At 47.9% G+C, this 23,137-nt stretch overlaps 1 protein-coding gene and 1 long non-coding RNA gene across 6 annotated transcripts; one reads left to right on the forward strand and one right to left on the reverse strand.

Moving 5' to 3' along the window:
- Position 1: 1 nt before the first annotated feature.
- Positions 2 to 2,378, forward strand: LOC125709496 (uncharacterized). The gene is made up of 2 exons (XR_007382733.1): positions 2 to 342; positions 2,180 to 2,378. It is a non-coding gene; the product is annotated as an uncharacterized LOC125709496 (long non-coding RNA).
- On the reverse strand, positions 1,803 to 22,292 carry trim36 (tripartite motif containing 36). 5 transcript variants are annotated; one of them, XM_048977942.1, is made up of 12 exons: positions 21,728 to 22,283; positions 20,458 to 20,540; positions 18,048 to 18,288; positions 16,729 to 16,758; positions 14,311 to 14,660; positions 13,407 to 13,553; positions 12,796 to 12,891; positions 10,045 to 10,298; positions 9,231 to 9,355; positions 6,518 to 6,811; positions 4,533 to 4,830; positions 1,803 to 4,324 (listed from the first exon to the last, which is right to left on the reverse strand). In XM_048977942.1, the coding sequence occupies exons 3-12, from the start codon at positions 18,076 to 18,078 to the stop codon at positions 3,976 to 3,978; spliced, it is 1,974 nt and encodes a 657-aa protein (XP_048833899.1). In that variant the 5' UTR covers positions 18,079 to 18,288; positions 20,458 to 20,540; positions 21,728 to 22,283; the 3' UTR covers positions 1,803 to 3,975. The 5 variants fall into 5 exon arrangements, with proteins under 5 accessions (XP_048833899.1, XP_048833866.1, XP_048833881.1 ...); XM_048977909.1 differs by lacking the exon at positions 20,458 to 20,540 and having other exon boundaries at positions 21,728 to 22,292; XM_048977924.1 differs by lacking the exons at positions 20,458 to 20,540; positions 21,728 to 22,283 and adding an exon at positions 18,825 to 19,468.
- Between the last annotated feature and the right edge of the window lie 845 nt (positions 22,293 to 23,137).

Raw genomic sequence — 23,137 nt, forward strand, 5'->3', positions numbered from 1 at the left:
TCTCCTTCCTGCGAAGGCGCGAGCACCGGGATCGGGATCGGGATCCGGATCCGGATCAAGAGCGGGGATGGGATCTCCATCGGGATCGGGATCAGGACCGAGAATGGAATCTCATTTGGGGCCGGGAACGAAACTGGGATCGGGGACGACAAATCAAATGCATCTGCACCTGGACCGGTATCACGCCGTGACACTGCGGCAGCACCGGTACTGTGTTCGGTATTGGCACCTGTGTGCTCAGAATCAGCATCCTCCCGGGGACTCGGCCATGCGAGACTCGGATCGCAGGCTTTGGATAAGACGATGTTAGCGCTGCTCACACTCTTATTGTTTGGGTTTAAGGTAAGAAAGCAGCGGCCATAATGCTCATGAACCTGAAATAGGTGAATTTACCTTTGAAAGTTCAGTTATCATATTCTTTTAAGGGCTGGTTTATTGTTATTAGGTTTTAACTGGCTTTTTCATATAGATCATTGTTTCAATAGGTTCTTTGCAGTGACTGTGAATGCTTATAACGCCCTATGTATAAATCACTGTGTAATGCAACTTACATTATCGTAAGTACCTTGTAAGTTATATAAAGTTACACGCAATGAACGGTCATACACGTTGAGTCTTTGGTGTCACCAGTGCTGATGCCCGAGCAAATCTGACTGGGGCGTATACGGGGGGGGGGCGACGGTAAATGTATATTACAACAAAAGATATATGTTGAATAGTTAGTTCATCCCCTGTTACACTATGCTCAAATAATTGTTACACCCAGGGTCAGCGTCATGGGGGGAAATTCACGGGCCAAACGCCACTCTTAAAGATGCCGTCTTTTATTTTTTATAAAAATTAAGCCTGTTTTTCCCAAGGGCGTCGCTCCGGATCGTCTGCTTACCTGACGCCCCACTCGTCCACCTTTATCATCGGAAGTATCTAATAAATATACGTTTTTATATAGGCCTAGTGTATGTAGAACCACCTTTTACGACAGTAAGTTCAATTTTGTCAGAGTGCAGGGGGGGGGGGGGGGGCTGGTGCTGTCGTTCTTCAATTTCACCGCCAGGTGGCAGCCAGTGTTTTCAACATTGACAGTCTATTGACTAATAATTTAAAGAAACGGTGATGCATGATTGGTGATGGTCTTGGGGTCCCGTTGGCATCACGCGGAGGCCTCGTCATTCAGACCTGTGACCATCCTATTCTCCCATCAATTTACAACAAAAACCTTCACCGTGTGAAATTCTTATTCTGGTCCCGACCCAATCTTAGGGTAACCCCAGCTGACATTTTGCATGGTAACATCAGCTTTTTTTTTTTTATGCAGGCAGGACTTGGATGTGTGAGATAAACCTGACAGCAGCTCCTTTTCTATAGGACATTTAGAAGCAGTATTCTGTTTGAAAAGTTGACAGAGACATTGGTGGTGTCCTGGAGTCTTAACAGTAAGAAGTTATGCGGAGATTCACTTCAGGCTGGGTGACCGTGGGGGACAGGTATCACCGCAGTGAGCTGGTAAAACAAAACAGGCAGATATTCCCGATTTGCTGATGATGGAACAGCGGCCTGTGACAGCCAAGGCAGCAGGGGGTGCGGTAAGCTAAGAGTGGCCTGGATCCAACAGCATAGTGGCTCAGAAGAGCCAACCCTGACCCCAGTGCGCAGCTCTGCAGTGCAATATCTATCTTCTGGTATTTTAAGCAAAACAGCCCTACTGTATGTTTAATGACTATTAAAGTGTGCTTACTTTATCAATGTGGTAATGGGGGGAGGGGGGGGAGAGAGAGTAATGTATCAAACAATTAAAAGCCACACAGGAATATTTGTAGTTTATTTATATAAAACCCAAAAAACAGCAACTTAAAAAAGGTAGTTTCCAGAAAGACTACAGGACAAGCAATATAGAAGCTTTAGTGACAGAAAGCAGCTACGTCCATGACACAGGTCACCCCGTGACCTCGGCTGTATTGCACACAGATATGCATGACGGCAAAGGAACACATGCTTATAAAGTGCTAGCATCAAAATTACACACATCCTTCCTACATTCAGTCAGAATCACACTCTAGAACCAGTCTGTAGATCAGCCTAAATATAGCAGCTAATAAAAGAACCCCATGTTTCACACGGATAGTGTTAACTACAGAAAGTGACCATGAAGTGACAGTGGTACGTTCCGTTTGCTCCCCAGGTCGTGATGGTACATTCCATGAAAGTCCCACATTTTGAAAACCAGGAAAGAGACCGGTCACTGTTCTGAATTCCTGACTGGACTGAAAAGGGTTAAAAGCAAGTTTAATGGTTTGTTTTCACACCAATAAAAAAGTAAGCAAAAATCACCTTGTTACCTTGATTCTTTAGAGGGAAAAAAAAAAAAAAAAAGATTAAAATGTAATAGCCACCACAACCATAACACTTAGACTATAAAGGGAACAAAACACAAAAAAAAGATTCATCATCCCAGGCAGGAGGTGAGAGATTTTGTGAATGTCTAACAGAAGAGACCCTTTTCCCCTGTGATCTATCAAAACATGGATGTAACAATTCAGAGCAGTTTTCACATTTTAAAACAGTCACAAAACAAGCTTTTGTAAAACAGGAAAAACACAAGGAGCCCTCGTGTAGGTCAGAGAGACATTAACAATGCCAGAGTACGCGAGTTTGGTTTCGCAGAAATGGGCAACGCCTGTCCAAAGGTAAAGGCAGACCGTGCGGGTGTGCATTACAGCATTAGAGCAGGGGTAGGAGGTAGGCAGCAGAGCCCCCCCTGAGGGCTGGAACCTGAGCTTATGCATGCAGGCCTGTGGCACCCTCACTACCACACCCCCAAGCCACCTGGGCCAGAGAACTTCCGGAACACCGCCGGTCTCCCTAGCGACTCTTTCAGTAAGGCGCACATGTTGGAGAGGCGTCTAGCACCGTTGGGACAGTCAGACCTGCCACGTCCCAAGGAAACACTCTGGGAGTGAAGTTGGTACTTCCAGCCAATGCACCAGGGACACTAGGATTACACACCGATTTTAAATATTTACAGCCAAGTCTCATTTCTGCACCTTCTGGTCACAGATACCCAGTGCATTATGGGAAGGCATCTCTAGCCTCAAAGGTTTGGTTACTGGTAATATGGCTAACATGCTGGATCAGAACCATCCACCACGTAGCCCTAAGTAATTAAACACGGCACCTCTCAAAATGCGTCCCGGCTGATCTTCGGAAACCCCCCATTTCGCATTTGCACTCGAGATGCAAAGCGTTTTAACTAGTGGAGCGAAACATGGGGGTTATTCTAGTGTTTTGGGCAAGTAGGTAGTGGTAGGACAGGGTGGTCATGTGCTATGTGCAGAAGTCTGAATCTGGACACCCCTCAAATCCGTTTGTGTCATGTGACCGCAAAACCCCACACCAATCAGTGACCAAATACAAAAATGTGCAGAGTGACGATCCTGGTGAACAACTTGAACTACCAACATGTGGAAGATTTACAAACGCTTTTAAAATCTGTTTATTTCACAAGAACATTGCAAACTGGGGGAAGCAACTGAAAGTCAGGGCTTCCGTTCAGCCGGTTTTTTTTTGGATGGGGTGGGGGTGGGGGGGGATTAAAGTCATACACGTCATTCTTATGAGGGTGCAGGACAGGATCTGTTCGTCCCGTCAGGGTGGTGGGCAGGGATGCCGCAATGAAGGCTTCCTACTGCAAGGTGCACTGAAAGGAAACTGAACAAGAAGGTGCATCCAAGGATCCACCATCTGCTCAGGGCTGGAAGGCACAGCAGTGATCGTACTCCAAGTTAAACATCGCACCGTCCGCCCCGACCAGACGCTACATTAGAGATGTTTCACATCCATACAGCTGAACGCAAAGATTAAAATACCAACATGTGGAAGACAGACAATCAACCGCCAAACACCGCCCCCCTACCCGCTCTCATCCCGCCACAGCACCTCAGAAGACGGGCAAGTGGGAGGGGGCAACACTGGCGCCCTCTAGTGGTCTGCCATGGGATACTTCAGCCGGCGGTCTGCGACTAGCTTGTCGAGATGCACGGCGCCCCCACCCAGCAGGCCGAACGCGGGGTACATGATGCCCGAGCACTCCACCTGCCTCTCGTAAAGGCACCTCATGGTGTCGGCGTCGTAGAAGGACACGCGGCTCTGCTCGTAGTCCAGGCACACGCCCACGCGCCGCGGCATGGCCAGCATGCGGTTGCCGGGGTCGCCAGCGGCCTTGGGGATGAACAGGCGGCCCATGCCCACTGTAAGAAGCATGAAGGGCTGGGAGACCTCGTAGGAGGCGTCCTCGCTGCCGCTGTCATGCCCGCTGTCGTGGTCGTACCTGCAGGACGGCGGGGAAACCCTTGGTGACCATATCCATCACATACATTCTTAAATACGCCAAGAAGGGCAGGTCAACATCAACTTCCAACTTGACCCAAATCAGGCATTCTGCCATTTTTAAATGCAACACCTTTAAAGGGTCTTCTTCATGCTGCAATTCACTCCCCCCCCCCCCCCCCCCACTTGACAGAGGTGCCCTCCCATACCTGGGGCTGCTGGTGTCACGGGGGCTGTGGAACCAATCCTGTAGCTTGGAGTCGGAGACCACGCCCACCTTCACCATGTAGGAGCTGGCCTCCACCCGAAATGCCCAGAAGTGGCGGCCCTGGGTGATGCCGGTGTCGCCGATGATGTGATCCAAGCTGACGTAGCTGCCCGCCTGCACGCGCTCGGCTGCCAGCAGGAAGGGCAGGCCCGCCACGCTCTCCACAGAGTCCCGCAGCTTGCTGAGCGCCAGCCGGTCCGGACTGAAGCCACATTTCTCGCTGAACAGGAAGCCGAACACTGCATGCACACGCACACACATGCCGATTTTACTTTGGACAGCAGGTGGCAGCAGTGAGGGATTCAGATTAAAACATTGAAGGTTAATGGATTCTAATCATCATTTATAAAGCAACAGAAACCAGCTAAATTAAATGAGTCAAATTTCATTCAATTTAAGCATAATTAAATCACTGAAAATGCCTGTTCATGGCTGGGCAGTTTAGCGTATTGTCAGATTTCAGGCACACAAAACCGGCCCTAGAACCCTCAGTAAATCACCACCATCCACCCTACAGCCTGATTCACCCCGATGTTAGAAGGAACCAAACTGGCCAGAGGGGGGCGCTGTTGCCCATCGTATAATGACTGGCGATTCAACATTAAAAGCTAAATAATGCTGAAGTAGTAGAATGTGAAAAATTTATTAAAAAGGTCCCAAATCGTGCAGTTTCATCCATTTCCGAGCAAGCCTGCTCAGCCAAAATCCATGTGAAAAACAGAACACAAAAAAGAGCCAAAGATTTAAACCCCTCATGAAGATTAAAGGTACCTCCTTTTTGGCATCGGTCAGTCTAAACCAGGTGGCATGTTCACACTTATTCATCACGCCACCCTGCAGTCCCAAGTCTACACAGTAAAAGCTCAGGGCTCGTCTCATTTAAGCACGCGCCATTAAACGTCTACTGCTTTCGATTAAACCTGCGCGATTCGCTGTCCGTTTGATTACCACAGCACCGGCAATGTGTATAAATGTCACACTATAAATCAGGTGGGCTTTTTATTTTTAAATCCATTGGGAGCTGAACCTTCAATTTCTGCCTCGCCAGTCACATGTATGCAAGCCTAATACAAAGGGGGGGGCACATTTCTGGCCATTTCCCAGGAAGAAAAGCAGACATTCCTGACAAGCCACTTTTCTTCTGTAGTGCAATAAACAGCACGTGTAGAGAACGACTAAAGCCTGCAACAGCCCCAGATGGCTCGCTTTACGACACCATAACAGGAGATGACTTAGGGTTTGTATAAACCATCTTGATGTGGTGACCCCCCCCCCCCCCCACTCCCAATAGTGCATTTTGTCCTTCCATCACACTAGGGCAGACAGGGAGGCTGACAGAAACCATATAAAAGTCATCTGCTCACTAGGTCTAACCTCAGTGGATCTGATCTGAATCACTCATAAAATTCCATTTCAGATTTTCCCATTAAGAATGTTAGCAGCAGTCAATACCCAGCTCTCAGGTGAAATAACTAAAAATAACACCATTTGGGAGAGACGCCAAGCTCTCGTTGTCCTTTTCCTGACAAAATGTTTACAACGAGAAGAATCTTCATTTAAACCTTGATAAAGTATGATCACAATCCTACATGGAATTGGCTGTACAGCCAACTCCTAAATCAGTGCTCCTCAGCCCCGTCCCTGACCAAACAGTCCACTTTTCGGCCCCCTCCCAGCCCCCAAGACACGCTTACCAGGTGCTCAACGTTCATGTTTGTCCGGTACATTCATTAATTGGCTGGACTGGGTTGAAAAACGCACTGAAGAGCAACTGTACAGCCAGACACTAGATCATCCAGATTCAGAGGAGCTGTGCGTTAGGCCCTCGAGTATCAGGTACATGAGGTGCCCTTCCTGAATGGTCTACAGGTAGACGGCATGGTGTGACACAGGAGAGAGAGCATGATGGTTAGCAAAGGGACATACCGGGTGCCGGGGGGGTGTGGAAAGTGACCTCGGGGCTGTAGGGGCCACAGATGCCGTTCCGGTAGGTACGGACCCGGAAGGAGTACACGCTGTCATTCTCCAGGTTGGAGACCACCGCACTGGGGCCATAGACGCCTTCGCTGCTCTGCCAGCGAGCTGCCTCTTCTCCAGCCACCTTCCGGTATTCCAGCTCCTGCCGGTCAGTCGGGGACGAGTTGCCCGGAAGCTGCCAGCAGATCAGGCCCTTGTTGTAGACACAGCTCTGGGACCTGTCGATGATGGGGGGCTGGGGTACTGGGGTGGGGAGGGAGAGAGAGAGAGAGAGAGACAGAGAGAGAGAGAGAGAGAGAGAGAGAGAGAGATACGCCTCAGCAATGCTCCAGAGGTTATATCCACATGATGGGTGGGTGGGCCACAAAAAAAATAAAAAATAAAACACGCTTTATAAGCAGCCAACATGACATGAGTCACATTATGAATGAGCAGTAGTCAGGGTCCATTTCAACACAAAAAAAATGATTCAGCTTTTTGATCTATGACTGATTGCTTGTTTAAAATATAGAGGTTCGATATAGTGTGCAACTTTAATTCCTGTAAGCAAGGGTGAAGGAGAGAATTTGATATTGGGTGGTGGGAGAAAAGTTTCCCTCCATTTAAATGAAGTTAAGCCAAATTAAATAACGAGGGGGGTAGACATCTCCCCAAGTTCCCATACCTCTGCCTACAAAGTACTCACATTTTAATGTTAAATAAGTGGCTGGTTTTGAAGTCTTAAAATTTCACACTTTCCTTGTGTGGCCCTCCATTCACACGCAGACCCCCTAAACTGGCCCCCAATCATCGAAACTTGGAGAGCCTCTGATGTACATGTTCACAAACAAAGGGCTCCTCTGAGGAACATCACCAGCTACATGTTTAACATGGTAGAGGCCTGTAATGTAGTTGTGCTTGTATTGAACAGACTGTGAAGACAAATATCCTTATAGGACAATAAAGGCTATATCTATCCAGGCCTGACAGTCACCCGGACGCCACTCCCCACTGTCGCCCGCCTCTCCGCCCTTCGGACTCAAAGAGCCCGTTTGTTCCAGCGCATCCTTGCAGCAGTAGTTTGCACCGAGAAGAGGTCAAAGAACGTTTTGTACTGTAAACAAAGGAGATCCTTAGCAAAGTTCTCCTGAACATCCATCACCTGTGTTAACAAATCAGACAAGAACTAGGATCTGTGACCCGGGTTCTATAGAAAAATCAGGAAGACTGGCCTCTTTCAAGGCCGGTCAGAAGGGCAGAATTCTGGCTTTGCACCAGAGGTATGAATTATAATGGATTTTAAGTGTTTACTCCCTTCTGACCTTGAGCTGAAATACTATCCCCATCGATATCCTGAGGCACAAAACACAACATCTTCCCGCTGCATTACACAGCCCATTAAAAAACACAAACATTTTGTTGTACTAAATATAAAGTCAGGGGTTTAGTCACACCAGGAACAGAAATTAAATTGGCAGCAGACAGATCCACTATTGATGTGCACAAAGCTGGAGGTGTATCCACATCAAATCGTTATTCTACTTTCGGGAAACCTACAGGAAGCCCCTTCCAGCGGCTCCAAACGGACAGGTGCAGCCTGCCTCTCCAGGGAAACTCAGTCTAGTCAAATCGGCAGATCATAGAAGCACATCAAGCAACCGCTAGATGGCACTGCCACAGGAGCATGTGACCTTGGAGAGGGGAGGCTGGGTTGAGTCACGGTAGCATCCCGTCAACCTGCAAGTTCGTTCAGCCTTCCGAATGAAAAAACCTAGTCCCTGAGGATATGAGGGATTAGCATAGACTGGATTGCTGAAGGGTGCGATTAAGTAAGGCCCCTCTTTAGAGCTGTGTGACCTGGCACTCTCTGAATGTCTGTACACGCCCTCCGTTTTGCATTCATTTACATAACCTGCACAACACACATCACTCTCAGATATATGCAAGCCAGGTATGAAAGTTCCCTATGTACAAGAGCCAGATGCTCTGAGTAATATTTAACCATCCAGGAAGATCTGTAGTTCACCTGTGGACTCCTAACCCCAGAATAAGGGCACATAAATTTTGCCTGGGAGAGGGCAAAGGCTGCAGTTTGTCCTCTCATATCAAACGGGCTCTGTGAGAACACACAATGGACTACTGAATCAAGACACATAATACACAATGCACTCCCAGAATGCACTGCAGCGCCGTCGTATAACCTAGCATGTAATAAAGAGATGATCACTGCCGTAACTAGAAGGTGAATAGTTTTATACTGGTAACCACAGCTCTAGGTTACTAGGCTATGCCACACTGATCAGGCCCAGAACGCAGGGATATTGGGAGAGATCACTCACCCCACTGATAACGGAGGACTTATAATTCTCACAAAACAAAGTAACCCAGAGCAACCACAACAATACAGATTCAACCAATAGAACAGGCTTCTGTGCCATTGAATATAGCGCTTTGATTGAACAGATAATTATATACTCAGGTTTTTGAGTCAATGTTAAACCAGTGGCATGAATCTCAATATTGGACTCTTGATGACCATGCGACTGGACACCCGATCAGATGGCGTTTGGAAGAATCAGGCACACTGTGCGTCCAGTGCAGCTACAGCAGACCAGTGAAAAGCTTACTGGATGAGGTCAGGGTCATAGCTAGGAGGGGTGGCTGTGAACGGTACCAAGCTCACCCGCGTTGCCGAAGCAGAGATCCTTCAGGAGGGATTCCTCCTTGGACACATCCAGCACAAAGTCCGTGAAGGTGGGGTCAGCAGATGGGTGGAATGTCTTCACGGACTCCGTGGCCTTTTGAATGCTGGGACAGAAAATGAGACAAAAATTAGCCACTGAACTGCCGGCTTTTAAACATCTTAAGGAGATGAACATGGAACAACAGGAGCTGAAGGTGGGAATAAACACTATCAGATGCTATGGAAGAGCATCCCAAAGTAAAAATAGTGAAGATATAAACCAAAGATAAGTTATATGAGGGATTGGCACAAACAGGCTGGCCCAAACTGCAGTAGTAATTGAGATTTGCTCACACAAGCTGCTCTAACACCAGCTACACGACAGACAGATTCACACCTGACAGAGAGAGCTAGGCAAGCAAGAAAGCTGGCGCCTAAAATTATCTCCCTGACCTCAATAGTGAGCTAAAAATGGACCAGACTTTGCGGCAATGCTCAACCATCGTGGTCTGAGTCGCGCCAACTGGCAGGTGAAACAGAACCAGGCATCTCTACACTGACCTCCCATGTGAGGCCATTTGACACAGCATTCATAAGACAGCCTAAGCTCCACCCCCACTCACAGCCTAAGCTCCACCCCCACACATTCACAGGGTCACTCCTTGTCCCACACAATGATCATGCTGCAATGGAATAAACCAGAGGACTATAAACTTTTTTTTTTATATATTTTGGGGTGCTGGGTGTCTGAACCCAGGAAGCAGACCCACAGCATCCGATCACACCATCATGCCAAACCCATGGAGACAGTTACCGGGTATGCAGCTGCTTGGCAGTCTGGACAAAGCAGGACTGGTCGGTCTCTTTCAGCACCTCCTGGGCGTAACCCACCAACCCGCTGTTCTCCAGCATGCCCTGGTACTCCTCCACCTGGGCCCTCAGCTTCTCCACACGTTGGGTCTTGGATTGCGTGATCGACTGCAACATCTCCGCCCTCCTGTCCTGCAGGATGCTGAAGAGACGCTCAAAGTGCTCGTTGACCTGCCTCTCCGCCAGCTCACCATTCTCCTGTCGCACACAACAGAAAAGCGGGCATTCGATCAGCAGGCTGTTGACTAAGGCCCTTCAGACCAAAGGCTGTAATACAACATTCAGACATTCACATCCAGAGAACCTCCAACATACTGAAGTCAAATCCTAAAGCTCAGAAATGGAAACTTTTCAGAACAAATCAGTATTTATGGGAGACGTTAGCCTTTAGCAGTTACACGTTGACCTGAACTCCTATGCAGGTCAGACTCATCTCTGATGCAAATTCCGTGGTATAGTTCTGTGCAACCATAGATACCAGTCATTCTATAGCGCTTCTTGAAAGCCAACACTTAGGAGGACTAATGGCATCTTCCAAAGCATTTCCAGCTGTTGCCATCTTGTTTGAGATTTACGTAAGCGAAGGTGAAGCACAAAGATGCACACATTCAACCTGACAGTGGCGTTCTGCAGAGGACCACCCTATGGTGTATGGCAGGGGTGGGCAATCTTATCCGCAAAGGGCCAGTGTGTATGCGGGTTTTTGGGGTAACCTTTAGGTCAGCTGTTCAAATCCAGGTGTGATGACTCTTCAGCCAATCACCCTTCCAATTAGTAATCTAATTAGGGAGTTGCAGTGAAAATACACACACACACACACACACACACACACACACACACACACACACACACACACACACACACACACACACACACACACACACACACACACACACACACACACACACACACACACACCGGCCCTTTCTGGATAAGATCGGATGCCCATACACTAGGGGTGGGCCGGCATCGGCAGTCACGCCTGCGACATGTCCAACCAAGGCTCACAGTGTCTTGGTTCTCAAATTAGTGATCAACATCTCTGTCCAGTACTGAAGGACCAGCTCTCTTAAAAAAAAAAAAAAAAAAAAACAGCCCAGTGGAGTCTAGCAAAAACAGCCAGCTTGCGCCATTTTTACCCTTTTCATAGGGCAGGTTCAACATTAGAACTCAACCCAGAAGTCCAATAAGTTAACTGGGTCTATTTATTTATACTCATGTACCAGCCCAGAACCCCAATCTAAGCCTCAGAACAGATATGGGAATTGTAAACACTAGGCTTGTTTATTTATACTCCTGTACCAGCCCAGCACCCCACAGAAGCTGAGCATCAAAACAGATGCAGTAGCACGAGCACAGACCCACCCCCACCTCGCTCAGCTGAGCTCAGGAGTCTTCAAACTGCCAAGTCAGTGCAGAAGATGCTACCAGAAGTCTTTTTTCAGGTAACTGAGCATGTTCCACGCAGAAAAACATCCTTTACCCACAATGCCGATTCATCTGTAGTCATCGCCAGGCATAGTCAGCATGCACACAGCCACCAAAGACTGCAAGAGATTTTCACATTTTACTCACTTTACTCAGGCTATCAAAGTCGCTTAAGTTTTAATTTTAACCTGTCCTAAAAAAAAAAAAAAAAAAAAAAGGCAATTTTAAGAGAAAGCTGCCGGCTTCACCTCCTCGTGGACCTGGCCCCTTTCCCGTTCAGCATACCACCCTGTGCACTTTATTCCCCCCCCTGTCATCATGTAGAGTGGGGGGCCGAGAGGACACCCTTTGCAAGGCTTCCCAAGCTCTCCTCCCGCTTCACCTCCGCTCACGTAAATCTCAAAAACAAGATGGCGGCTGCCGGAAAGCTCCGGAAGACTCCTGAAGCAAGGAAATCTGCAAACTATGTCCTACAAGTTGCTCAGGACTTCAACGCAAGAAAAGCGCATTGCAGCGCAGCCCACTTAAGCTCCTCTTGGGCAGACAAACGCACAGGTTAGCCCGTAACACGGCACCATGCTCTCCATTACAAGGGCATTGATTTAATGTTTATTTCCCACAGACAGGCACATGACACCACATATCATCTCTAAAATCATTACACTACAGTCATTCACGTGCAGGCAGCACACCTAGAACCTATCAGAGGTAAACAAAACCAAGTCACTGTTTCACTAAATGCATCTCGGGGGGGGAGGGGGGGTTGGTCAGTCAATAAATGTGCCGTTTACAACCTCATCAGTTCCCAGGAAGTGTAGGAACACTATACTGACAAAGGTAACACGCTATATTTAGCCAAACCCATGGTAGTTTTGGTCGAGGGGTGGGGTTAGGGGAAGCCATTTTTCTTGTTACAGCAGGAATCAGGAGCCAGAACTCAGACAAGGTTGTTAAAGCAGCATTCATATGCAAATGAGCAGACGCTGTCAGAGGTTTACATTCATCTGATTAACTGGGCTAAGGCTCGCTATTGGGGGGGGGGGGGGGGGGGGGCAGTCTCCGGGGCTCCCATTGTCTGCGGAATGTGGGCCTCATCTGACTTGCCAGGGCCCCAATCCCAGGAATCCCTGTTTATCTGCATACGCTGCAGGGGCATGAAACCGGACTGAAGCAGGTAAGGAAAGGGAGCCGTAACCAAAGCTTACAGCAGCGCTGGGGCGGCCGCACAGTCAACTGACGCCGTCCTGCCAGAGAGGCGGAAACTCACCTCCGTCTGATTGATCAGCACGTCCAGCGCTGAAATCTGAGCTCGCACTTGGTCCTCCTTGCTGATTAGGTAATGGATACTTTTTGAGAGCTTCTCCTGATGACAGAACAACAAAGTCCATTGCAGTACCGGCCTCTGAGGTAGAAACGATATCCCTGACCTAGCGATTCCGGTTTAGAAAACCCAATATGCCCTTTGTCCTAAATCAAGAGACACAGCTTCATGCAAAAACAAACGGTCCCATCAAATATGGATGGATCCCAGCTGACTACATGCTGAAATACAGGGGAATTAGACCCTGCGACCCCCTGAAAACACTGGATTCATGAAGCTTTCCTTTGCTGAACTCCTGCTGATGAAAGGCAAGGTACTTTGTGTGGTGAGAGAGATGCCCATCTTGTGAAGTATCCATTACTAGCAAGTGGAAAACAGTACTCTGAAGAGGGCTGTAATTCATAGCAAAGGTACATAGGAGTCAATGTAACTGTCTGACACCAAGCCGAATCTACTGCCATTCTGGAAAAACACTTAGCATGCGGGGAAAGGTCTATATGCTGATGGAGATGGACTGGACTGGGGGCTCGGGGGTGGAGAGGGCAGGCAGCACGCACCTTGAGGACCTTGTAGGCGTTGCTCATGGAGGTGACCTTGTGGTTGGCATGGGAGCCGCCCAACTTGCACAGGTGGCACACGGGACGGCGACAGACCTCGCAATACATGTTGACTTTCTCCATTTCATGCTCTGGGCACATCAGCACCTGCAGGACGAGGAGAGGCTGAAGAGAAACGACTCCAGGAAGATGCTCATGGAGGGCTCTCCTTCTGACAAAGAACGTGCCGGCTAAGGAACTAAACTGCCCTTCCAGAACTATCCATGAGGCAATTGGGGAAGAAATAAATAAAAAAAAATTAAAGTGAAACTGACTAGAAAAGGACAGATGATGTAAGACCAAAGCATTTCCAGCACTGAAGGTTCCACGAACCAGCAGCAGCAGCCGCGTATCCCCAAAATAGCTCCTGATGCTCCCAGCAGACCAAGGCGGCCCCTAAGCATGCTTACCTCCTGTCACATGACCACAGTCTCCCTAGCTAAATCACAAAAGTGTCCCACTTTGTGAAAGCATGTGTGAACTGCGATGCTGAAGGCAGCATTCAGAGCCTGGATGGTTTTCCGCCAAATTCGTTCCCTGAGCAACACCAACTACGGCACTCAGCTTAATTTAAGCCTGCCGGTTTAAATTCCTAAGCAGGGAACTTATCCTGACCCCTGTCTGTAAATATCTGCTCATATGAACAATTGCGACATAATCCGTGCCCGGCCTGCATAATTCCTAGGCCTGGGACAAAATTATTTCAACCGGGGCCCCCTCAAGATGCACAATACCTCCTACCTGGGCTCTCCCCTGGGCACCCCCAAACTTCCCTAGGACCCCTTAACATGGCAGCCCTGCAGTAACCTGTCCGTCTACATGGATGTGTTAAGCAGGTAAAAGAATGGAAATGACGGAGAATAACCTTGGGCCGGAAGTTGAGCGTGGGGCCCACGTACTCGTGCTGGGCCTTGGGTGTCCCCCAGGGGTGGTTCATCTTGAAGCACTCATTGCAGTAGCTAGCCTTGCAGTCCATGCAGCTCTTGGTGGCCTCCTGCGCCGGCGGCTTGCACGCGCCACACATGATGGCGACGGCGGCGCGGGCCGCCTGCCGGTAGCGCTCCACGATGCTCTCCAGCGTGAAGTTGCGGAAGAGCATGCTGATGCCGCGCTCGCCCAGATCGATGTCGTGCTGGCAGCCCGGGCACGGGAAGGTGGTGATGCGGGGCGTGACGGAGAGCGAGGAGCGTCGCCAGCTGGGCGAGGCTGTCGAACCTGGGGACGATGGCACGGGTGGGACGGCCACGATGAGTACAGGGCAGTCGGGGGGTTTGGAGCAGCAGCAGAGAGGAAAGAACTCAAAGCATTGCCGTGCAGACAGAAAGAAAAGAAAGACAAGCTGTTCCCCAACTCCTGACATCACAGGGGCCCTGACAAAGGGCACAGGCTGGGCTGCCCAGCGTGTAGAAGGGGGCTGCAGTTTGCCCAGGATGTGCTGCGGCTCGCAACTAACGAATGCGTTTTAAACCAGGCACCACATTTTACAGCCTGACCGCGTCATTCGTCCCCAAAGAGCACCTGCCCCGCAGGGGACTGTAACCACGGATACGGGGCAGGTTTTTCACGCCTGGGGTAACCAGCGGTCTCTTTGGTAACGCCAGTGCATGAACTAAAGCAGATGGAGAGGCACGTCTGAGAGGGTGGGGAGTGGGATACACACCTGCATCTAGCAGTTAGCACAGTGTGGCTCCAAGGAACTTCACAGTTACACCCCCCAGTATTGTTTTTATTATTAAATCAGACGTTTCTTCCCCAAAGCGACATGCAATTGAGAAAGCAGGGTCAGCCAATTTAGGGATTAAGTGCCCAACTGTGAGATCACTCCCGACTCAGAGATTCGTACCGGCAACCTTCCAGTGACGGGCGTCCAAACCCGCTCAGCCACTAACTGGAAGGTGGGAAAAACTCGGAATAAAATGCTGGCTTCTGCTTATTGTGTTTAACGAAAGCCTTACACAGCGTAGACATGAGAAACAGAGCGTGCTATGAGGACACAGAATGGGGGGGGGGGGGGTACATCTAAAGATGGCCCCACCACTGATGCACAGATCAGATGTCTGAGGCGGACAGAGCTGGGGAGCAGATTGCCAACACCTAGAGCAGAACGTCATATACCAAACACCTGATTTGGATGAAAGTCGTACGCCCAGTTACTCCCAGCAACACCAGTTTAATGTTACAATACCAGTATCTAGGAGACTCATTACCGGGGAACTGGATTAGCAGAGCGGCAGACAATCACGAGGCTGAACGTCTCAGACGGAATGGAGATGTGGTAGCAGGCAGAACGAGAGACAGACCCAGAGATCATAGGACCAAAGGACACACGGGAACATGACGGAAAACCACAGGGCACAGTGGCAGGGGGCAGGCAGGACACCACATGACAGGACACCCAACACGCATGCCGTCCAAACACGTGTGTAACCGGAGTCCCCCCAAACGGGTGATGTCATGGAGCAGACGCCCGCCATGGTGGTGACTGATGTTGTAGCGGGGGCGTGGGTTGGTCACAGTGATGATTAAAGAATGAGATATCTAAATAAGCGCACACCAGCAGGCGGGCTGAGGGGAGGTGAGTGCACTCAGGTCACCAATGAGGGAGGGGGGGCAGACTCAGCACAAGGACAGTGTCACATGAATCTAGGGGGCTGTAACTGGAAAAGTCAAGGAGAAGCACAGAAGGTAATGCAACGCTATTTTGGAAAGAAGGACCTCAATTTCACAGCCCCACATTCCAACCTTTCCTTTCCCAGCAAAAAAAATATAATCCCCCCCCAATAACATTCATTTTCTGCTTGATCCAAACATCAGAGGAGGGCAGAATCGTGATGCACCCATTATCCGCATCACGGCCACTACTGGTCGATTAGACAAGGAGGCGAGCGGCCATTTTTAAACGGCTACTGGGCAGCAGACAGAAGCACTCAGAAAACTGAGAGCGAAAATGCCTCCAAGAGGGCAGCCCAGGGCAGGAGTCACTCCCAAGGTTAAAAAAGGAGAAGGGAGGGTGGAGAAATCTTGCAGCAGAGAAGCTTGACACAGGAACAGGAAGTCTGAGCTCGGACATGAGCAGCTGACTCTCACTCCAGTTAGCGGGATGTGAAGCACCGACATACCGGTCTAACTAGGTCCAACACCCAGCAGACTGGTGTCATGTCACGGGGAGTCGTGTGGCGACACGAGTCACACAGGTGCCGACAGGGGGGGGGTGGGGGGGCGGAAGGTCAACACACACTATACTCACTACGGCTACATATCGAAAGAATGGAACTGAGTCTACCTCGCGTCCCGAATGACCTCCTCAGGGAGGCTGCAAGCAATAGACAGAGATGTGGGGTGAGAGAGAGTTTTGGACAAGCCAGCAGGGCCTGAGGCGCTCCTGGGATGGGGGGGGGGGATTCCTGTTAGGAGAGAGTCTTGTACTGCAGCCTGTCCTCAGCACAGTAACCCTGCCTTAATCAGGTTATGTTACATTGACTTAACGCCATGTCAACAACTAGGGTAATATTCATGGCAAGAGTATATGGATATTAAAACAGACTTCATAAATAACTAAAATACCAGAAGCAGTTAAAACAACCTAAAGAAGCTCTGTTAAATCTAAAAGCCTCTAGTTTGACTTTAATAAAAAAGCTCTTTTATATAGTCAGTAAAATGGTATCATCGCCCAAGGGAGTCAAAAGAACGGCAGTATACTATGAATGACACAATAAAACGTGTTTAACAGAAAGGAGTTTTTTTCCCACGTAGGACATACAGGTGGATCTTCAGCTGTAAGTAAAAACCTGTGAGTCAGCCGAGAACAGTCGATATGCCACCTCCTATAGATGCCTGGGTCCCAAAGTTACCATCAGTCGCGTCTGAAATCAAACGGTCAGCTTGGTTCATTAACACAGAGACACAGACACGGTGAGACTGGGGGGCCACAGGATGAAAGTCGGCCTATAAACACCAGCACCTACCACACAATCCCACCCCAACTGTGCCTCTAGTATGTAATATTTACTGTAACAGATTAGGGTGTGGGCAGGCATGTATAATTAGGAAGCCAACAGCGTTTAAACATCAGGATACGTCTTAACCAAATATATCCCGAAACTGCGTAAACAAACATCCATCTCCGGTAACAGACATACTGCTGTCAGGGGAATAGGATGAATAAGTACATTGAGCCTGGGACCACACCCCCACCGACACACACGCCCTGCTCAGGGTCTGGAGTGGCCACAGAAAGCCCGCCTTGTCTCCATCCGTGGCATTAAATATGAAAGAAATATGAGCCAAAAAATATCCTTCCCTGAAATGACAAAGTGCTGGTTTAAAAATAGCTTTATTCAGCAACCTATAAAAACACTTGCACGCGTTATAGTCATCTTAACACACACTTCACGCCTCTGAAACTGTCTATTTGTAAAACCCTGTGGACAAAAACTGAACAAACAATTATAATCTAGCCTACTTGAAGATCACAATATCCTGTTGACGTTTCCCTTCTACACCTAAACGCCAAAACAGAAGTTAGCGCGATGTGCTGACTCACAGCGAATATATGAAACTATTAAAACCACGAAATACAAACACGGAAATGCAAGCGCACACCTGATCGCACCAGTCGGTCCAGCCTCTCCATGCTGGGAGAGGGCACTCTGGAGCGAGGGCTGCCGGGGTTGGAGGACTCGGAGCCGGCGTCCGTGCTGATGGAGTCCTCATGGTTGATGAGCAGCAGCTCCTTAACGCACTTGTGACAAACGCTGTGCTGGCAGGGCAGGATCAGCGGGTGGGTGAACAGCTCCTTACATATGGGGCAGATGAGCTCCCGCTCAATGTTCCTGATCGGAACCTAAAAAGCAAATAGGCATTAAGGCATTAAGTCGAAGTATCAGAAAGAAACGTATCAAAGCGCAATCTCCACAAACCACAGCTGGAGGGAGACCTTCAATCAGAGGGGAGTTATGGCGCAGCATCTCTAGGAGTGAGAGATGACAAACAGCCTAATACTGGTGAAAATTCCAATTAACTTGTTTTAACAGCTCTCCAGTCGCAGTTTTAAAAGATGGTAAACTTAAATGCAATCTTTATAGACGGTGCAGCCCAAAGGGGGAAGTAAAGGCAAATAGCAGCAATGCAGAAGTTACTCCTACTGCCTTTGGAAACGGAAAAAACGCCTGAAAAAAATAACCGATTAAACACCCACAGCTACCACTATAAATGTAAAAAATGATGCATTAAACATCCAAGCACTGTTCCTCTAATGAGAATGTTAAACTTGGGAGATCGTCAGCTTTCTTTGAATAACTCAAGGTGAGGTGACTACGAACTATTCACATTTAATCATAAAAAGTAAAACACGCCGCATTCAGGGAGCTTTAAACTTACCAAGAGGGAACTACGCCGCGAAACTGCCGACATTGTGCAAGGGTGAGCCGGACTCCGTCCTACTGGGACCGCAATCACAGACGCAACTTAACAATGAATGAAATAAAGCGAACTGACGCGAAAGACGGCGGCTGGGAGGAGACACGAGATTCCAAAAGGGACAATGCCGCAGCAGGACTCTTAAAGGGGGAGGGTTAGGGGCTTCCGATTGATTCCCAAAGCGAAAACCCCCGACATTGTTATACCATAACGCTATGTCATGTGACTTATTGTTATCATCATCATCATTATATGAGATGCAAAGCGTAGGCTACACCTACATGCCGCTTGCTTAATACTGCTTTACATACAGTTATCTTTTTTAACATAAGCCCGTTTTACTGGTAATATTGATTGCATTTAGCCGATATAGACAGCATGCGTAATGTGCTTTTCCAGTAAAAGCATTTGCGTTTATAAGAATGTTTTTGTGTATAAAACAATTACTGCTGCAGTCCGTGGTTGTATATGATCGGATGAAATTTCTACCTTTCTACCGGTGCTACAAAGAACACAATGAGCCCCCATTTCAGCTGCAAAGGAGGCCAGGGGTAATTAAATACAAGGGAATCTTCAAACAGCTACTACAGGTCCGGAGGGAGTCTGATACGGTGACACAGACGGGAAGAGATGCTGGACTTGGCAGGTCTGTGTGATGTGGTGGAGGAGGGGGGGGAGGGTGGGTGTGTGTGTGTGTGTGTGTGTGTGTAAATCTGCCCAACAGCCAGTACACTGGCGCATAAGGATCAGATCAGCAGCCGGACGACAGCCTGTAATGTTACACACACAAAGATCGCGTCGCATATTTCAGCACCGTAATAAATGGAAATTGTTTCAGTGAATAGCCGGATGTTTCTGCGGAGAAAGTGTGACACCTCTGGATGCACAATACATCACTGACGGTGACAATCTTGCTTTCTTGCTACAGCATTTCCATTTTGCACCGGACTGCATTACCATAAAATGTCAGGGTAAACGCAACAAATCACGTAAGGCTGGGACAGCATGTTTGTGATCGCCGCATGGTTGTTAATGCTTCATATATAAGCCTCTTTTATCTGTTTATAACACATGCCGCTGTACAGGTTTCTCCATCATCTGCGGGAGTCCTCCAGTTTCCTCCCAAAGTCCAAAGGCGGGCATGACCTTTCGGGTGCGTTTCGCTAGGTGTATGGCGTCCTGCCCAGGAAGTCATCAGCAAAGTATCCTTCTCCTTCAAGAATGAGATTCTCTGCACCATGTGCACAAAATAAGACCATCCATCCACCACTCCATTTTCAGACCTCCTGCACAGTACAATCTGCTATAATAAATGGATGGATGGATGGATGGATCTATGCATTTAACCACAGAGTAAAACAATGAGTTTGAACCCCTGTCGAAATTTCTCGGACACCCTATTGAAATTCATTTCTGGCTGCGGGCCTCGATGGATGGATGTATGAATGGCACTAAATGAGATTTCATTAAAAATGTGTGCCGATGTTTGTGTACATATAAGGGCGCCGTTTAAAGTGACGCAGCCCCGTCTCTGCAGTTGCAGTGTAAATCTCAGGATCCCGGTATTGATTACAACGAAGATCCGCTGACTTACCTTGACTATGCAACGTGCTCATCGATTCCAGGATGTTCTCCATGCTACAGCAAATTGCTATAATCAAATTACACCATAGAGCACTGCGGGGAAGCAAACGAACTCAGTTTATCCAAGGGCGTTGACACAGGCGCTTTGTGGATCTCCATCACTGAACTAGGGAGTTTCAGTTCATACTCGCCCTTACCTATTACAGTCCCGACTCCCACTGATTAAATGAATTTTAATTACACTTAAATAAAAATTTATCAGCGATATGGTACACACTATATTTGCGCTTCGTGCAACTGTTTAAGAGAAACATTTAGAATATTTAGAGGAGCATTTAAGAAAATTCACTACACATGTTGTGCAGAAGTTTTGCGCACATAACGGTGAAATATTTCATAATTAACCGCGCCTTCATACTAATTCTATATATAGAAATGGGAGACGGGTTGACCGTTTTCGGATTAGTGTATTCTGGAGGGTTGGTCATTTTATAACGACAGCACTTAAAATGGAGCGTAGTAAATAGCCTATGATGATGCAGGGGAATTTAACGCGGACAGTCACCGTATGCCTTACAGATGTTCCGTGTCAGTAACACTTTCGTATTGTCCAGATGCACTTAGCGATGCGCAACTTACTACTGTTTCCTTAAAGGTACATGTGCTTCACTTTGCGTTATGGAGAGCAAGCACCGTAACATAGTGCGAGGATATACAGGTACAACCCAGATCTGTCTTTGTGTGTCCCGTCGGCAATATGATGTGCAATGCAAACATGATAAGGAATGTTGAAAAAGATCTTAAGTCACGTCGCATCACTTTCATCAGTAAAAACTGTATCAAGGCTCCGTTATCTTAAAAACCACGATACGCGCCTTAGAGACCTGACAATACGGCAAGGTGGGGCTAACTTTCACAGACTGCTACACATTCCCTGCTATTTAAGCAAAGTATTCTGCTACAGTAATACACAGATAAGCACATAGATAGGTAACACAATTACGCGTTAAGGCAGCAAAAAATAAAAACCCATTGTGTGGTAATCGATAATTGTGGCTTTGATCAATCCCACGTCAAAAGAAAATGTTATATTTGTTATTTAGCATTTTATTGTTTCTGTAATAAAAAAACATCTGCGCCCAATTACGATTAATACCCACAAAGTTTCTTAAAATAATAGATCGTTCTCATAATTTGCCGCTAATGGAGATTATTCGGGGACGATCCGGCCCTCCTTATTACACAGAACTGTTCCAAACGTGAAATGACGCCCTGCTTACCTCGCCCTTTGTTATCCGCTCCACTATCGATCCGAATTCGGTCATATCCTCCGAGTCGGACATGGCTAAAGGTTAGGGGATTACGATGCGCTGAGACACAATGCGATGCGATACTGCGCGGTAGCATGTGGCAGACGTGCTTGTCACTCCCCGGGCCGGCCTGAGAGCACCTTGCGATCGGCACGCTGTTTCGTGCTGTATTAGACTGACCACCCCCCTAGTAAGACGTTACGGTGTAACAGGCGCATCCCGAAAGCCTCCCCAGCAAACATGATTAAATAGTAATCATCTCCAGACGCAGACCCCGCCTCGCCCTCCATACTGGGGCGTGATCGCATCGTCGAATGAATCGATCCTAACATTATAAATACGATTGCGTTTTATAGACTCTCCCCCGCGTGCTATAATAATATTTTAATAAGTCCTTAAACGAATAATTAATTCATAAGGGCTGCCATTTCCCTGCGCCACAGTCTACGCTATACTCACCACGCCTAATACTTACGTTAATTACATTTATACGTCTCTTGTGGAACATTAACCTGTTGTAATAACTCAACGAAACAGCCCGATTTAGGCGTGTTTATTCCAGAAAACAATTCACATTTGGGCGAGGCGAATCAATAGGTAGTGGGTAAACGTAAGATGCGCGAATGACTGCGGCTTTGCCATCTCGGGCAGGTAATATGCGCCCTGTAGACCGTATGGTCAACATAAAGAAAGGAATGCAAATGACCGTGGAGGGCGTGTTTCGGTCCGGTTCCGGTCAGAAACTCGCCGTGTGGACCGTACGATCACGTTTTCTCAGCTCGACAGCTGCACCCTCATCGTTAATGACTGGTTACTGGAGACATTTCGTTTTTACTTTCGTATCCTTATCGTAGGCATACGTGAGCTAATACCACCTGATCGTAAAACTTCACACAAAACTCTCCAGTAAACAATGACTGGATTTTACATAAATAGCAAAGCACCATAAATGTAATGAACAGGAGAAGCACCTTGAAGACCAAATACATATCCTGGACTGATGGAGAACGGATTTTCTAGCTCCCCTACTAACCATATGTGACCAGGCATTAATTAATGAAATCAGAGACCGCTCGTGAGGAGCCTGTGAAGAGCCGTTGACCCTGACAGCAAATTAAACTGGTGTTTCTGTGATACTGCAGAGAGCCAAGGCCCAGTTTGACACCCAACACTGTCGTATAGGAAAGTAATCTCGAGTCATATTGTTGTCCAGGAATTGCTTTTAGCAAACAAGATCAACACTCTGGGTAACTAATACTCCAGACTCCAAAAGGGGCATTACACTATTATGACCTCAGAATTTCATGCTGCTTGAGTAATGGAATATTGACTGAATTACTGATAAACGTGACACTTTAGAATCTGCCGTGAAAAGTTTTT

Source organism: Brienomyrus brachyistius, chromosome 2 (genome assembly GCF_023856365.1).
Source record: "Brienomyrus brachyistius isolate T26 chromosome 2, BBRACH_0.4, whole genome shotgun sequence".
NCBI classification, from domain to species: domain Eukaryota; kingdom Metazoa; phylum Chordata; class Actinopteri; order Osteoglossiformes; family Mormyridae; genus Brienomyrus; species Brienomyrus brachyistius.